An 18,135-nucleotide genomic window follows, 5' to 3' on the forward strand; every position below is an offset into this window, starting at 1 on the left:
AGATACGCCGCTGCACACGCTTTGACCTACGATTGAGAGGAACCCAGATTCGTCAGAGATATGCTATGCGAGATTCCACGGCGTCATCCTTGACTCGCTTCTGACATAGAAGAGAGAGGAAGTGGTTTGGTTTGGTTTATGGGGTTTAGCGTCCCAAAGCGACTAAGGCTATGAGAGACGCCGTAGTGGAGGGCTCCGGAAATTTCGACCACCTGGGGTTCTTTAACGTGCACTGACATCGCACAGTACACGGGCCTCTAGAATTTCTCCTCCAAAGAAATTCTAGCCGCCGCGGCCGGGATCGAACCCGCGTCTTTTAGGTCAGCAGCCGAGCACCATAACCGCTGAGCCACCGCGGCGGCGAGAGGAAGTGGTCCTTCAACAATGTTAAAGCTGCACTAAGCTATTTGTTTGGTTTGGTTTATGGGGTTTAACGTCCCAAAGCGACTAAGGCTATGAGAGACGCCGTAGTGGAGGGCTCCGGAAATTTCGACCACCTGGGGTTCTTTAACGTGCACTGACATCGCACAGTACACGGGCCTCTAGAATTTCTCCTCCAAAGAAATTCTAGTCGCCGCGGCCGGGATCGAACCCGCGTCTTTTAGGTCAGCAGCCGAGCACCATAACCGCTGAGCCACCGCGGCGGCGAGAGGAAGTGGTCCTTCAACAATGTTAAAGCTGCACTAAGCTATTTGTTTGGTTTGGTTTATGGGGTTTAACGTCCCAAAGGGACTAAGGCTATGAGAGACGCCGTAGTGGAGGGCTCCGGAAATTTCGACCACCTGGGGTTCTTTAACGTGCACTGACATCGCACAGTACACGGGCCTCTAGAATTTCTCCTCCAAAGAAATTCCAGCCGCCGCGGCCGGGATCGCACCCACGTCTTTCGGGTCAGTAGCCGAGCACCATAGCCACTGAGCCACCGGGGTGGCGCTACTAAGCTATTTGTACCAGAAGAATCCTTTACTCACTGCCTTTTATGTCACCATCAGACAGCCAGTAAAGGCGTCTTCGGATTCCCTACAGGAAAGGCCTGAAGGCTGCGCTAGAAGTTCCTCGCCAGGCTCGTTTCAGCAAGTTCTTAGAGGGAGCCCGTCGTATTCTGTTACGCCAGCAGCCTTAAAAAGCTGCTTCTACTGTTAGTTTGCTTTGTGGAGACCCGGGAAGGTCAGATCCTGCTTCGTCGTCAACAAGCTAACACGCAGTCACTTTTTTGCTGAAAACAACTTTTTGTTGTACGAGTTAGTAGCTGTTCAGTGTAAATATTTACTACGCTGTTCGGGAGATGTTAACCATTTCCTTTTAGGGTGCCCGCGTTTTAAAGACAAACATTCCGTTGGACGATGTCTTAGCATCGTGCACTCTGAGAGCCCCTTGAATTAGCCGCGATAAGTGTCAAAATTACTCAAGATGTGTTTGAAAGACATTAGCCTTATAGGAGAGTGGTAGAGATACCATTATTCAGATCGATGACTACGGCGGAGCAGTTGCTGACAGGCCATTGTAAGGCTAATCCCGTTTGCACATTAATACCAGCACGACCCCAGTCACCACCCACCTCACTTTCTAAAATATTTTAACTTTGTGGGGCCAACTGGGTCAAAATTTGAATTTTAACTGAATAATGTGCTTTATAAAAAAATTTATGTTGGCTTTTGACAAAAGAAAAGACGCGGTAACTAACAACTCGGTGGACACCCCAACCACGCCATGAGAGATGAGATAAGTGAGGGGATGAAAGAAAGGATAGAGGCATAGCTAGAGAGAAACAGGCGCCGTACTGGAGGTCTCTGAAGTAGTTCGACCACCTGAGGACGAAGGTGTTTTGTAGTGGTTCTTGAAGGAATGAATGGGCGAGCGCCGTTAGATTCCCACCTATAATTCCCATTGCGACTAAACGTCAGGTAGAATATTTCTGGAATAGATTGTTTACACTATAAACTATCTCTAAACTGTTAAAGATTAGCCAAGCAGTTCTGAGACATTGAAGGAACAGTTTCCATTCTACGTTGAACCGACAAGCGGTTATGTCTACAACAAGCAGAAGTCGTTTCTGCTGTCGCGCAGCCCTCTTTACAGTCATTATGGCAGCCACGTCCCTCTGCTTTTCTCAGCATTGCGAGGGATATAGAGAAAATACTTGTAGCAAACTTCAAAACTGCCTGTTTCTGCTTTTTCAAGATATAAAAAAGTCCACTAAATTCCTAGCAAACATGCGTGCACTTTTCCAGCAACAAAACCAGGACCAGGAGAAAACATCCACATGAGGCTGCATAAAAAATCCAGAAAGCAGTTCATGCAATCTAGACCGCAAGGACGAACGAAAGTCAAAATCCAATTCCCTCGCACGTATCACAACGTTTCCCGCCCTCAGGCACGCCTCCCCCTTTTTCGCATCGCCGAAAGGGAAACTATAGCAACGCTACTCAAGAGAAACGTGCAACGCCACTCAATTTGTATTTGATCGATAGATCTGCGTCCCGACGATCGCTCAAGTACGCTTTCGGGACCAGTTACGCGACCACTCCGTCACGCGATCCGACTCTCCTAAGTGTGCCGTAATGCGTGGAAGACGAGCGATTGCCGCTGGAATCCTTCCTTTCTTGTTTGTCTTTTCAGTTTACACAAGAATGTGCAGTGCGAAACAGTGAGGATTAAAAAAAACAGCAAAAATCCCCTTGAAGACGGAATTATCGCTTGAGGGAAGTTACTCGCGTTTGTATAAAAGAAAGCGAAAACAATACACTGGCGGTCGCCACCAAACTCCGCTGCCGTTTTCAGGTGACTGCACAGCTCTTGGCGCAGCGCCACCGTAAAGTGACGGCCGAACGGCCTCGGGGCGACACGCGTCTTGGCCGACACGGTGGCCGTAACCGCTTCTCGAAGAGCAAAACATATATTCCGCGAACCCGTGCGGCCATTTGCATGCATAAGAGATATGGCCGCTGCTGCTGCTGCTTTACTTCGTTGCTGGGTTACCAATTTGAAACTCGCTTTGGAGTTTAGTTGTTTGCGGCGCCTTCTTTTTTTTTTTTTTGTCTCCTGTTCACTTTCTATCGGCTTCCTGCGCGCACTGCGGTGGCCTAGCATTTGGCGGTGCCGGGAGGCGCAAAACATCCTCGCATGATCCGGACATTCACCAGGTGCCGCTTCTGGTACTTTTGCGAACGCCGCTGGGTGAAAGACATTAGCAGGAAGCAACCATTAATTTTTACCGCTTTGCTTCCCCAGCCTACGCAACCTAATGTCGAATCTAGCGGCAGGACTGGAGTCAGATTTTGTTTATTCAATCCTCTAGAATGTCATATGAAATGTAAAATGATCTAACTTAGATGCTATGCAGAGATACGTAAGGGCGTGATTAAATAGCAGCAGCTTTGTGTTATGGTCTGTAGAAGTAGTTATCTGTAGCTTATTTATAATGTCGTGGTTTATTTCATATTTCAGAGGCGGCTCTTTGAAAGCGGTATGCATTACAGTAACCATACGGATAACGCGGCATTACAGTGGAGTCTAAAAAAGGTATCTGCAGCCCTCCTGCTATTTTTGCTAGTTTGTTCACTCATTCACGTCAACACGCCTCACGCGCGGAAAGCCGTCGATGTGATCCGTAACAACCCGCGCCAAATGCCTTCTTTACCTTAGATGACGGAAGCACACAGTGGGACACCTTCAATTCCCATGGCTAGCGGTTTGTTGTGTCTACGTGTCCCGGTAGTAACTGAAAATTTGATGCTGGTGCCTTGTGGTCAACGGTCCATTTAGCCTGCCTCATTTGCGATTTTGCGTTGCCTTCGTAAGATAAGCTTGAGCTTGAATGGCTCTATGATGCACATTTTTTTTTTTAAATTCCTGGTGAAAGCTATGGAACGGCCAGCAAATGGCCGCCGATACGTTTGTCCAGCGAAGCCAGTTTTTGGCCGTGTATGAGTCAGTCCCAGGTCTCAAAGCTTCGACTAGGGGTGTCGACAGGTAGTTCGGACTGACTGGAAGCACGAAACTGCTTAACCCTCTAACTCCCATGCCCGAGCTTCGCTGATAATGGGACGTCGTATCAATATCGGCAATCACAGTCACGTTCATCCAGCCCGATGCTGTTTATTTTGCTACCAAAGACAAGATAAGCTCGTTAATCGGTTTCAGTTTTTTTATCACTAAAAGCGAGGTGAAGGCTCAAAACTAATTGTGTTTTAGCTTTTTGACGCGCATATCTCGCTTGTCGGCGGTGATCTAAAAATGGCAGCACGTTTGCATAATTCCGGGTGTGCGATGTTTCTTGGAAACTAGCTGTTTTTACAGCATTTCGCATAGCGCCGACAAAGTAGGCGTTCAATATATAGAGTGAAGCTGACGTAGGTTTTGAATCCTATTTGGACTCCTACGACGGCCAGAGTGACGAAAACAACAGCAACGGGTTAGGTCACGTTCGTACGTGGCAACCTGGTTGGCGCTTATCCAGAGCAGCGTCTAAGTATCTGATATTTCTTCGTGATTCACCTGTTCATATAAATACTGTGCATTCGAAAGCCGGTAATAACTTTAGTTTGCATGCGTTGGAGAAAAGCATCTTAGAAACAACATTTCGCAGTTTGCTTTTTAAATAGCAATTGGAAACAAATCAAATAATCTATTTTCCAAATCAGAAGTACCTCATTAAAAATGTGAAGCAATAAAAAATTTAGTGAATCGCGTGTTTTTTTTTTTTCAAAAAGTACCTTGTTTTTAAAGGTTTAATGTGTCACATTGATGCATCAAAGCACCCGCACCACAAAAGCCATCTTATCACCTGGCATTAATGTAATCATCATGCATTATGGAACGTTTTTTGCCGCTGTCTCTATTAAGAGCCACTTGATACTTACTGCGAACTTGCTAGCCTCTGACAGGGTTCCGTTTGTTATAGTTAATAGGAAGCCCCAACAAGCCGTCACCCTGGTTTCTTAACTCGAAGTTAATATCAAGGCTCTAGGTGCGGTGATAACAAAAAATGGTGCCAGTCACGAGCAGTAGCTAACGTTCCTAAGTCAGTCGCACAAGAACTATTCCACACTATCTCCTTCACTGCGCGCAAGTTAATGCGCCCCAATAAACCAATTCTGAAACCGCTGCAAAACTAGTTGCGTTTGCTTTCCCCGTACTCCGCCATGCTGAATAACATCCTTAAACGGGAGCCTGCGCATGTCATTTCCCGACAAGGGCAGTGACATTTCAGCGGTCGCATTCTTTCACGCCGTTCATGTGCAGCTTTGCGTTACTGTCGCTTTTATTAACACCCAAGAAGCCAGGGTCGCACAACCGCTCACCCGTTAGAACACGACACCGAGACCCGTATTATGTTCTGCTCGCAGTTCGCAAACATCCCAACGCACCGAGGAGAGTGTCGGGGCTAACAAACAAGCTGCGGGCCCCGCTGTCGCGCAAACCTGGACGACGAAACCCGCAGAATGTTAGCAAAGCCCGTTTCCTTCCTTCTCGAGTTACGCCTCGTCCAGAGCATCACCGTGGGCGCTGCCGCTTCCTTCACCCGAGGCTTGGTGTTGAGACATCTATCGCGCTCAAAGAACGGCTGGTATACGCGGGCGCATGTTTTCCGCATTTTTTTTTTCCTTTACGAGCAAACGGAGGAATGATCTGGCTTGCGCCAGAGAAAACTTTCTCGCCTGCAGGGCATCGCATTTCCCGAGAGCGAAGCTTTGAAACCGGAAGCGCGCTGTGAGCCGCCGGGTCCCGTTTGCTAGGCTTGCCGTGGAGTGCGCCGTTTTTGAAAGGCCGGAGGCGGCGGTCGTGGCTCTGCCCCGTACTAATTGGGAACGCCGAACATAAAGTTGCCGGAGTGAACAAACTGCGCAGGAAGAGAGAATGCGTGTTGGCTGAATTTATTGTTTGTTGGATTGGTTTAGGTTACCACAGTCGCGTCGAATGAGCGAGTGAGATGCCGTGAAAGTGACGTGTAGTGAAGTTTCCAATCCCTTTCCTTCCACTATTCAACCCTCTCCTCCCTGTCGGCTTGGTGGGGTGACATGCTAACAACCGCTTTAATTAAACAGTCGGCGGCACTCGTTGCCGAGTTCCTGCGCTCGGTTCCTTCTCGGTTTAGTGTATGGAAGTGCTCATCGTGGCATTGTTGTTATTCATACAGGCGCACGCAAGCTACGCTCCGACTATAGATGAGCACAGGTTTTAGTTCTTTAATTAGAGCTTCCTCTTGCGCTTGAGCAGCAAGTTGGCCTAGGTTGTGCATCACGATACCTGGGTTTTGGATATTTGTAATTGGATATTTGTATGCATCTTGCATCAGTGTGTTTTAAGTTTCGATTATAGCTTCATGGCAACGTCCATGCTTCAAACATTTCATCCAAAGGCGATGGGAACGAATGGTTTCTGAGCCTTACGACAGTGGACACCACTGCTTCCGCATGTTTAAGAAAAACGCTAAAATAATCGTCACTTAGAACGTGCATATAGTGTATATAGGCTTTATGTGGATTTTCCTTCTCAGACTTCTCTGTCTTCATTAGCAAAGCACCTTTCTGATAAAAAATGAAAGAACGAAAGCATTATTCTTATTGCAGTTTGGCACCGCCTATTATATTTCTCTTTTTACAAATCAGATAATAAAAGAATACTGTTTCCATTTCTTTTCTCAATGCGCATGTTTGCAGAACAAAATGAAGTATAATCAGTTGTCCGTTCTAACGCGCTTAAACAGATCTTCCAATTGTTCCCTCATAGCCAGAGTCTCCTTGGAACGTAAAACGAAAATCTTCTGATTTGTTCTTCAGAAGATCTCCACGGAAGTCGTCTCAAGACCACGTGTATTTCAATCAGAGTACACATTCAACGCATCGAACTTACGCGCATGCGACGGACAGGTTTCGCGCAGTCGTATCTATTAGGACAAACAAGACGAGATACCACAGTGGCTCACCCGTGGTCCAGCAGGGAGCAGCCGCGCGCCAGTAGACATAGCAACACGCTGAGCGCAAGGTTATCGCGGAGCTGCTAGTTATGTGCGCCGAGTCCACTCCCGTCAGCGCAAATCGCTCCTCGCCAACTGCGTTCTCTCTGTCCAGCGCACTATCAAGCCATGTACTGCAACCTTTATGAGGAGTATAGGCACTAAGGAGCTTCCATCGCCAGCGTTACAAATCTCTTAAAGGTATAAATAACATTTGCCTTCCGTCTTCTAGGTTTTGCACGGATGCTACTTAAGTCCCACTACAGGGCTTAGGAGCAAACTCATTACGCTCATTACTTTTAGGATTGCACTTTACTCACTACGTACGTTGCAGATTTTCCCACACCTGCCGAAGTTGGCGTCTTTATTTTTCGCGAACGAGGTGAAACGCTGGCCGACCGGCACTGACGTGATGCTGGTACACGTCTGAAGCCCCGACAGAATATTGACGGAGTTGCGGTCGCATGCCACCTGACACTAAAAGTAGTAGTGCGCGCCGGCTGGTCTTCAAAGCGGTTGGTCTTAAAAGCGGCTGGTCTTCAATTGCTTAAGGCTCACAAGCGCAAGAGATTACCAGCTACCTTCCAGTTGTAATTATCGAGGCTAGAGTGCTACACATTATTAGAGCGGTAAAGGTTTTCATCTATCGACATGGCTAGTAAACCGGACCTGCTCTGTAGCTGCTTCAGCAGTAACCCTCGGCTAGCGGCCCCACCAGCAAGATGATCCTCGGACAAGATCTCCCCAAAAGCGAAGTAGGCTTTTCAATCAATCATTCAATCTGTGTGCATAAACCTACAGTCCGTACTTAAACCTACCTTTATGAAATAAGGTTATCTTCACTGTTTATCTCTGTTTCACTGCTGAAAAACTCTAACTATAACAGTCACCAATGCTTTGGTTTGCAGAAACCTCGAGTGAAAATTACAAATAACGCAAGGCAACTAAATCACATGCGCCACTGTAGGGTATTGACAACGAAAAAACTGAACCCAGCTCTCGAAATGCTCGTAGTGGTAGTTTCGGAAGAGCCATACGCGACTTTCCAGGTTTGGTGTGTGCTCAAAATTAAAAAAGAAGCCCTTTCAATCAAGACCCTCCATAGATACTTCTTTCTTGCGTGTTGTGCTGGACGCAAAATACATAAATAAGATTTTGCAGAGGACTTAAACAGCGTAAATATGCAGCCAAAATTAAAGTTTAGAAAAGGAAGGCATGCGTCATAGCTATCGCAGTCAGCTGTCCGCCCCGGGGGGGAATAGAATGAATCGTATTTGTCCTGTTACCCAGGAATTTCTCGCGGCTCAGAACGTGAGTGGGCATAAGTAAAACCATAGGAAGTATTCGCCGTTATCCGAAAACGAACGCACTCTTAGAGTTTTGTTAACGTCAATCTTAACTCTGGTGCGATGAAAAATGAAATAAATATCATAAAAGGGGCATGCAGCTTTATAGGATGTTTCCCTATTTGCCCTACAGCCTCTCCGTTTAACCAAGTTGCAACTACATTTATTTATTTTGCCAACATCAATGTAAAACTGCAGTGGTTGAGGTAATTTCGTTTGCTTCAAGAGGACAAACTTGTGATCCTTGCATAAAAAAAAAAGGTCTAATACAATATCTGATAACAATAGTGCTTACGAGACACAGCTGGCGATTAAATTTTTTGTTATTCACTGACATCGAAGAAAAAAACAGAATCTGTTCAGAATGTGTCCTTAACAGCAGGCAGCTGTTGGCGAAAAAGGCCAAAGATGCAGGTGGTCAAAAGGCGTGACAAACTGGTCTGGGATCAGAGCTCAGATCAATATACGGCTCTATTCTACCAGTACAGCTGTACCCACAAGCAGTGTAATGCCCTTTTCGTATTAGCTTCACTGAGCCAATCTACGTCTGACGCGTTTCTTTTATCGGAAGACACGAAAGCCAGCCGTGCGGAAGCCCGGCTTGTTCCTTCCGACGACAAGCTCTATTGGATGGAAGAGAAAGAGCAAGAAAAAAAATATTAAAGATAGGGGAGGCCTCACGCGTCTTTCTTTTCGTGTCGTTTCGATCTGGTGATCTACAAGCACGTTCCCGCCCCAGAGGCACGGCAGACAGACATTGATCACGGAGTCCTTCTTTTTTTCGTGCGCCCGTGATTAATGGCACACCATGATCAGCGCGTTCGAATAAATCACCGGCCCATTAGCGCGTCAAGCCCCGAGTTGTACACGCGAGGGCCCATGCCGCTTTGCTGTCGTCGTCATCCGGCAACTGGCCTCCGAGATTAGTGTTCTCAAAGCTCGGAGGGGAATTTCCGCAAAAGCGCGCGCAACACATTATTCCCTATTTGAGGCGGTCCTTGCTTCTTTTTTTCCCCTTCTGCTTCCCGGTCGATCCCCGCCCACGACGTCGCGATCTCGGGCCATCGGACCGCAGCTTTTGCCGCCGAATTAAGACAAAGCGCTTTGTAGCTCGGGCCTGGGCTGCTAGCCGGCTGACATTCGCCTGTCCAGGGGCCGCATCGTCCCTCGGCCTTGTAGGAACACGGCGGGAAGGACGGGTTTCCAAGCAGAAAAACTGTTCGTCTCTGACTCGACTGTAATTCATTACTGCGACGTCATCGTTATCTCGCTTCTCTATCGGGGATTTTTTCTTTCTACTAGCTCCCCTGGCTCCTATGGTGACGAAATCGTGTCCCGGGGCATGTTTCGCAGGATTCTGAGATTAATGTCTCGTCATTGTGTTCGAGGTGGTATTGTACAATCCAGCAAATTTAAACTAAGTGACGCCGCCTATTCGGGCAGTGAGGATCAATTTACTGCTGGCAATAACTCTAACTGCGAATGTAACCGTACCATTGATGAAAGTTTAATTCCCGCTACCTATTCTGGCAAGATAAGTATGATTGGTTTATTGGTTTATTTGGGTTTAACGTCCCAAAGCGGCCCAGGCTATGAGGGACTCCGTAGTTAAGGGGTCCAGATATTTCGACCACTTGGGGTTCTTTAACGTACACTGACATTGCACAGTACACGGGCCTCTAGAATATTGCCTCCATTGAAATTCGGCCGCCGCGGCCGAGATCGAACCTTCGTCTTTCGGGTGAGCATCCGAGCGCCGTAACCACTGAGCCACCGCGGCGGGGCTAGGAGAGATAAGTATGAGGCATTAGATATGAGAGCCGTATGAGGCAAGATTAGAAGGAGATATTCTTCGGAGATAACTGCGTACAAAAATTCAAAGAAGGCTACTTGGTAGGCAGGCAGCCAAACTACTCTCAAGCACTTCTACAGAGCACACTTAGAAGCCAAAGGGTGCGGTTCATAAAGAAACACTGTGAATTGCACTAGTTTTTGTTTCTTCGCGAAAATAGTCTTTTCTTTTCCTCCTCGCTATCTTGTGCACCTCAGTCCAGCGGCTACAAAAGGTAATTGCTTAGAAAATATTAAAAACAAAAATACTAGCTTATGTCATCATCACGAGTAAGAGTAATCATGAAATGCAGTGCAGAAAAGGAGTCGCGCATTCCAGGGCGGCTCATAGATTGTATAGCTTAAGCATAGCTTTCGTTCCGGCTGGTTGGGTGTATACAGATGGCAGTATTTGCGGGCGCTGCATAGTTGCGACAGACACTGGTTAAGATGCGACACAAGGAGGGCAGGCAACATAGTCAAGCACGTGATGATAGTCGCTTACAGATATTAACCCGAGATTTTGACTGCTGAACGTCCCCCCTTCTTCGCCCGCTTATTTTCTTCGTGCTTGGGCGCTCACATGCTCTCCCTGGATGCTTGCATGGTTTTAGAAGCCTCCTCGGTTAGACGCGCTTCTCAACTGTAAGCTCGCTCGGCTTTCCTCGCCGCGTTTCGTGCTTGACACGCTGCTACATTCAGCCGCTTCTGCATTTCATGCTACGAAACGCGCTCAGCTTCCTTACTAATTTACTGTTTGATGCGCCATGGCCCTCGCCTGCTCTCCATCGTCCTTAGCACTGTTTTCGACCGGCTTCACCGCCTTCTCATCTTTATGTGCGGTGACTTAAAGCCACAAAAGGCGATACAGTCGAGGCGATACAGTTCGCTCTGGTGCTCGGCCTCATATACTGCATCAGTCTCGCCTTGGCATCCGGATGATGTTCGCATGAGTGCCAAAAATGAGGTTTATAACATTTTATGCTTAAAACTAGGATCGGGGAGCCTTCAGAGGGCTGGTAGGCAAACTTTACAAATGTACTGGGTCTTAGGTTATGGCGCAAGCTTCAGCTCTAGATTTAGATGTATCCATCCACAGTCCTCATACAAGCTGCGTGCGGCAAGTGAACACCCGGTATGCCCAGGAAGAAGCCGTTATTAAGCATTTGCAGGTCAGATGCTGTACGAATGGAAAGAAATGCCGACTGAAAAATCGCGTGTCACGAAAAGAGTCACCCTTGCTTTATTTTCGTGCCATTCCCTACAAAGATGAGACTCAGTCTCTCGTGTAAAGTAGCATGGTAAAGTCGCAGTACGGTTCCTCATGCACCAAGTTTTCATTGCGGATGCGCGGAGCGAGGAACACCAAGATATATGCTTTTTTTTATTCTATTTTAGTAGTGTAAAGAACTACCTAGGCTCAGTTTGTGCCATCTGTCGAAGACAAAATCGAAGAAAAAAGGAAGACTTTCAACTGCCACCCCATATTTTGTGATGCAAGCACTGTTAGTCTACGCCATGTTTTGCATTCAATCTGCTGAGTTGCAAACCGAATGTCTTCGGATCTAATTGGAAAATGGATGCGTGCAGCCATGATTTCTTTCGATATATATATACCTGTCTCTAGTCAGCACGCAGATATCAAAACACCTGCTCCTAAAGGTGCCGCGAACAGATGCAGCAAGCCACGCTCGCATTATCTCCATGCTCACGTCAGAAGTACCACAGGTCGGGATGTCGACCGCGACACCGAGTGATATGTGCCGATTTCTGAAAGCAACACTAAGCGTACGACTACAGAGCAAAGTTACTTCATTTTGCGATAGATAAGGCTAAAGACAGAGCTAAAGCCCGAGATTCAGGATATGGAAGTGTGCACCGGCTACATCAGGTGCACACAACTATTCAATGCGGAACATTGTGACGCGAAGCATAAGGAGGGCTTTTTGGGAAAGTCTTTAATAAATGGAATACGGCGTTTTTGGAGTTGTGTTCGGGAGTTGCGTTTTCACTGTCGTCAGTTGTGTGATTGGTTCTTAGTGCTGGTATCAAAATAAATATTACAAAAAAAAACAACAAAGTTCACTGGTATTATTGTTTGCTTTCGATAACATTTTCGGTCAATGGTGTGCTCTTCTGCATAACAGCCTTTATATTCGTGCTCCTTTTCCTCTCGATGTCGTTTTGGTTAACCACACTTGCAGTGGAAATTTAAAGCTTAAACCCAGTGAGGCATTGAGAAATTGATTTGCTTTAAAGGGTTATGCATTTGTTGCGCACAGTAGACGCACCGTTTGTTTTGCTACCTCCTCGTTTGCCAGTATGTTTCTGAAAAAAAAATTAAATGAGGCCTTTGCATGCCCTGCGCTTTTACAGGCCGGTACAGCGTCCTACCCACTGGGGAGCTGTATGTGAGGCACGCAGAATCCGGGGACCGCCTGCGGAGCTACCGCTGTAAAACCCGACACAAGCTGACCAACGAAGTGGTTACCAGCACTTCATCCGGCAGGCTCATAATTCAAGGTACGTGCGCCGGAACCACAAGAACAGTGGAATATCTCTTACTACACATTGGTTTGGTTTAGTTTGGTTTATGAGGTTTAACGTCCCAAAGCGACTCAAGCAACTTACTACACATCATATATGATGTCGTCAACGTCATACTTCTAGAAAGACGCATGGTGCTACATCCCAAAACACGTTTTCGTAGTGCATCAATGAGTTTACGTATATGCAAATCTTTGTACAAGGAAGGAATTCCGGGTATTGAAGTTGTTGCGAGTATTTCCATTTTAGCTTTCTCATGTAATTACTCCAAGGCCTTTGTGTACTAATACATGCATGTGCGACGATTTCTGTGTGCCTTTATTTTGGAGCGACATTGTTTCTTCTTTATCGCTATGCCCACGTTACTGTTCCTACTTTTTTTTTATTCCACTGCGCGAGGAGGAAGCGGTGTCACTTGATTGTTCAGAATTCTCCTCACTCTTGATTGACTAATATGTGTAGCCTCCTCCTGCCTATTAGCCTCAGTGTCTTGTGCCCACTTGTGTGTTCCACGAATTCTTCATGCTTCTCAAAATGAATATGACAGAATATAGAAAAAGGTGTTTCAAGCATAAAAGGGTTCATTTACCCACCTGTTCTCTTTGAAACATCAAACTAGCAATGGAAGTTAATGAGTATCACACAGCTATAATCTTTCTTTTTAGGCCTCCTCTAATCCTTTTGTTTCGCCGCTCTAGAACCGCAAGGAGCTGCGTCACCCAAGATCACCGACAGCCACCCTTTCGTCCACGCCGTCGAAGGGCAGGACGCCGTGGAACTGGCGTGTGCGGCACAGGGCTATCCCATACCATCTTACCGGTGAGCTGCGCTTTTAAAATAGTGACGAACTCTGTCCTGCGTCAAGTTGACGAATTGGAACGTGCGCTAGGCGGCGCTGTGTCTCAGCACTATCTAATGGTCAGTTTCTTTGAAACTCCGCTTCTAGAAAATGCAGGGGGATCAAGCTCTTGTTTTCGCTACTAATAAAACGCGATCATTTCAAAAAAAAAAAAACAAGAACCGGACTTACTTTGGTGCCCTGGGGTAGTAGCGATTTCTTCGTCGCACCTTCCTTTCCATTCTCTTCACTCCGTCATCCGACCGCAGATTCATTCGATTTGGCCTGTCATTGTCATGATCAACAACAAAAAGACAGCTGCCCCCTGTTCTCATTGCAGCCGCGTGCAAACGGCACCCAGAATACCTGTTACTACGCCTAGATACGTTCAATGCTGGCAACATCCCAGCCGCATTTACACAATGTATCTGAGCAGCCATGTTACCAAGATTGCATGAAAACCAAACTTCTAGCTTACACTATAATCAGCACTACGCAGTTTTCATTCTGCGCCAACTAAAATACGCAGTGAACCATTTCAAGCACATACGCTCTCAGGGGAAAAAAAAAATACGTCTAAGCTTCGCTGCTTAGCGCATAAACTTCCAGCGGAAGCCGGTTTACTGCGCGTTGTGCAGCCTTGCTTTTTTTGTTTTCACAGCGCACACCAGCTGCCGTAAACATATAGGAATGTCATTCCATTCCGTGCTAAGTACGTAGAGTACAATAACGTCGGAATACATTTTGCGAATTAGTTGTTTTATTTATTGCTTCCAGGCACGGGACATCTCTTCCGTAAAACACCGCACATCTTTTGTGTCTAACCAAGTTCTCCTTACAAAGATAAGTTGGGAAGTGCTGAATGTTTCTCAGGAAATATTCATGGGCAAAAATTTTGCAGCGGTTCCCGCACCTTTATCTCAAATCGCTCCTTTTTACTGCGCTAGCACTAATGCCAGCAATCTCGGAAGAACTCTTGAAGCCACCTAGAACTGCAAAAGTAAAAGTACTTAACGTCCCAAAGCAACTCAGACAATGAGGGACGCCGTAGTGAAGGTCTCCGGAAATTTCGGCCACCTGGGATTCTTTAACGTGCGCTGGCATCGCGCAGTACACGGGCCTCTAGAATTTCGCCTCCATCGAAATTCAGCCGCCGCGGCCGGAACGAACCCGCGTCTTTCGGGTCAGCAGCCGAGTGCCGTAAAGAGTCCGAACGTAACATCGGAATTCCTTGCTGGAGTAGCCACTCAACCACCGCGGCGGATCAGCAGTAAAACGAATATTGTCGCTACTGTGCCGCGCCTGGGTTTGAAACCCACGGTAGCACAAAATAATCAGCTTCGCTGGCTACTGCACGAGAGCACTGTGCTATCACCGCAACCTTTATTTATTGCATGAATAAAGGAAAGTATATTCAGATTTTTCTGTATGCTATCACGGCAATCGATCACTCTTTATGTTTAAATGCCACTCTCTCGCGCTGTCACTGCACGTCGTCGTCTTCATCAACTTCCATCCGGGCGCAATGGGCCCAAAGCGCACCGCTGTCTCATTGCCCTCTTAAGGAGCGTTAAGCGGTCCCAAATTTTTATAGCGCGCTACAGCTGAGGTTCTCGATCACCGACTTCGCCAATCTTTGCCTGAAGCCTAACCTTCAAACCCTAGCCTCGAAAGAAAAGCGAAATGAAATGCGACGTGCTAGCGCGCATACTTCGCATTTGGCCAAATAAACTAAATCGGCTATAATTTTTTTATGCCTTCGCAGGAACAGTGTAATGAGGTAGTGTCCGTGCCACACGCGAAAGGCTCTTGGTTTCGTTCCAGTTGCTGACGACATCCATTCAGAATTTTTTTTTTAGTAAAGGGTCCGAACGTAACATCGGGATTCCTTGCTGGATCTCTCAGAGGATACAACGCTCTGTGGGTGTGTCTTTATATTATAAGCGCAACGGAGTATCGACCAATCCCACACCCACTGCTCTATCCCATATTTTCTGTCTTCAATAAAAAGAGTGAAAAAGTAAATGAGAAGAAGGTGGTTACTCATTAGCTTCCACCCAGACGCCGTCATATGGCTGCAAAGGAAGGCTGTACAGTTTCCACAGAAACTTAGTAGTTGCGAAGAAAATTTCCCTGTCGAAGGGAAATAAAATTGTCTTCGACTAGAAAAATGGCTGTGGCTTAGCTTGGTTAATCCCGGTAATTGCGAAAGCAATATCCGTAGCTTCGCCATGGTTCAGCTGGTACTGTAGCTGGTGGTGTTGCTTGTGGTTAGACTTGTGGTGATGCATCGGTTATACAATCCAATGCAATCCAATGCAATCCAATGCAATCCAATCCACTCCAATTCAATCCAATTCAATGCAATTCAATCCAATCCAATGCACTATGCTAATATGGTAGCTACCGGCCTCGCTACGCGACGGGCTGAAAGTACAACTAGTATTGCTTTCGGAATAAAAATTTCTGTAGAAGCTGTACAGATTTTCTTTGTAGACGTATCGCTACGCTTGTGTGCATGCCAGTGATTCGTAATAATAACAATAATGATACTTTTATTAACACTAACGCAACCGGTACATGTAGCGCCAGCAAAGTGGCCGACAGCAAAATCAAACCTGGTACATATACACACAAGGTATGAGTGAACCCGAGTATAGTGCATACAAAATGTATTAAAAGTTGTATAGTGTTCATACGGAAAATTTCGCAATCACCGTAACAAAAATGGAACAAAGAAACAGCAATGTTTTTCGATAAATCACCCAAGGAACAATTGAGAAATGCAAGCGCAGGTCAGGTTGTAGTGGCGCAAAGCTAAATGCGCAACCAGCAACACAAGCTATACAGGTAAACAAAACGTACTCCTAAAGATAAACCTCTAGAAAACGTGACGCCTGAGCCGTCTTTTTAACTTGTATTTGTTTTTGTGCAGAAAGCGCGGGGGGTAAACTCAAGTAGCTTGGAACGTAATAAGGGCGTGTTCTGTACTCGGGTACAACTTTTCTTGCATTAGATAAAAGGCAGCAAAGGGAGGGATACGGGCTTTTGTCCCCAAGTCTATGGGGGACAGGTTGATCATTGTGCGTGCTAGAAATACGAAGGGGTGAAAGAGGGAAATCTATGGAGCTGAACAATGAACAACACGGCATGGGGAAAAAACCTGCCTCGTTTCCATTATGCCTGGCATTCAGTGCATTGAAAAAAAAAAAAAAAGTTGTCCCCGAGTATAGCGCATTATATGCGAGAACATCGTGTCCTCCAAAAGCGGCCTTCGGGCCTTAAGCAACGGGATGAAATCCCTTATTTCAGATCTTACATTATCTTGGGGATTCCTGTGGTCACAATTTACCGAACGTAAATGATGCGGAAAGTAGGTGGAGATTGCAACCATTCGTATGAGCATTAGCAATAAGAGAGTGCGCTAGCAGTTGCGCTGCGAGGCACTATCAGAAACATTCGTAGCTTGACAAAGGCGTGCACATTTTTCACAGTGTACAGTGGTGAGTAGCCTTGTCTAGAGCGCTCGGGCGGTGCACTTCCTTGCAAACAAATCCAGATTTTGTGGCAGCCTCTAGGGTCCAGCTGCAACGCTTGCACGGAAGTAGCGCCAGATAGCCTCGTAAACAAAGCAGGCACGAAAACTTTGCCCTATAATGAGGGGCTGCTCTCTAATTTCGGTTTTTGTTACCAAGTGCGCACTGCTCAAGCGCTCTAGACAAGGCTGCTCACCACTGTACCTCTGGAAATGTCTCAAATAAAGTAAGAACTTGCATCAAGATTTGTAGATATAGCATACATGATAACTGCAAAAATGCACATAAGTAATTTTTAGCAAACAACATGCAACCAATCCTTATCTCGTGCTATCCGACGTACTTAGCTCCTACAACACCGCAAATGGGTGTAAATAGCGCATGAATAAGGCATAATCAAAGAGTGTGAAAAGGAATTGCATCCATTTGGGTAGACACTAATAGAAAGGTCTGATATGCTCGGTGGCTAGTATCAGTGTGCATTCTTTTCTCGGTGAGTGGTGCAGGTGACTTTCATTCCTCGTACAGGGCGCACTCTAGACACTAATACGCCTATGAGGGCGTCAAAAAAGGAGCAAGCTATCGTCTATCGCAGTCCTTCTTAAAACAAAAAAAGAGTGCGCTATAGGACAGTTTACTCTCTTTATACTTCTTTCTGTTTACACTGCGCCCAGTGATGGGCCTTTTTCTTGAAAGCAGCGCGTTAATCACAAGCATCACTAAGACTTTACGAAAACTTACTCAAGCCTACTTGTTGCTCAAATGTTTAGGGGAATCCCCCAAGGTGGAGTAGATTTGTAATAAGGGAGTAATTAGACTACGAAGTTTCTGAGAAAGCTGTATAGCTTTCCTTTGTAGCCGTATGGCTGCGCTTGGGTGGATGCCAATGAGTAATTACTCCCTTATTACAAATCTACTCCACCTTGGGGGATTCCCCTAAACATTTGAGCAACACTTTTCCCACTTCGAGTTACTGATCAATTCGCTCTCGCCCTACCATAATCTTGCCGTCCCGGTTAGCTCAATTGGTAGAGCGACTGCTCCGGTGTGGCGGTGGTTCCGGGTTCGAACCCCGGACCA

At 46.4% G+C, this 18,135-nt stretch overlaps 1 protein-coding gene across 2 annotated transcripts in view; it reads left to right on the forward strand.

The window, feature by feature from the left end:
• Positions 1–18,135, forward strand: part of LOC149371660 (cell adhesion molecule Dscam1-like) — a 324,006-nt gene that overhangs the window by 208,220 nt on the left and 97,651 nt on the right. For both annotated transcript variants that reach the window (XM_089565897.1, XM_089565898.1), the window contains exons 5-6: positions 12,511–12,657; positions 13,380–13,500. In XM_089565897.1, the coding sequence (XP_089422023.1) occupies positions 12,511–12,657; positions 13,380–13,500 (268 nt within the window). The remainder of the gene's footprint in view (positions 1–12,510; positions 12,658–13,379; positions 13,501–18,135) is intronic.

The sequence above is a fragment of the Amblyomma mixtum genome, chromosome 1 (genome assembly GCF_055824585.1).
Source record: "Amblyomma mixtum isolate Tamu chromosome 1, ASM5582458v1, whole genome shotgun sequence".
Classification (NCBI taxonomy): Eukaryota; Metazoa; Arthropoda; class Arachnida; order Ixodida; family Ixodidae; genus Amblyomma; species Amblyomma mixtum.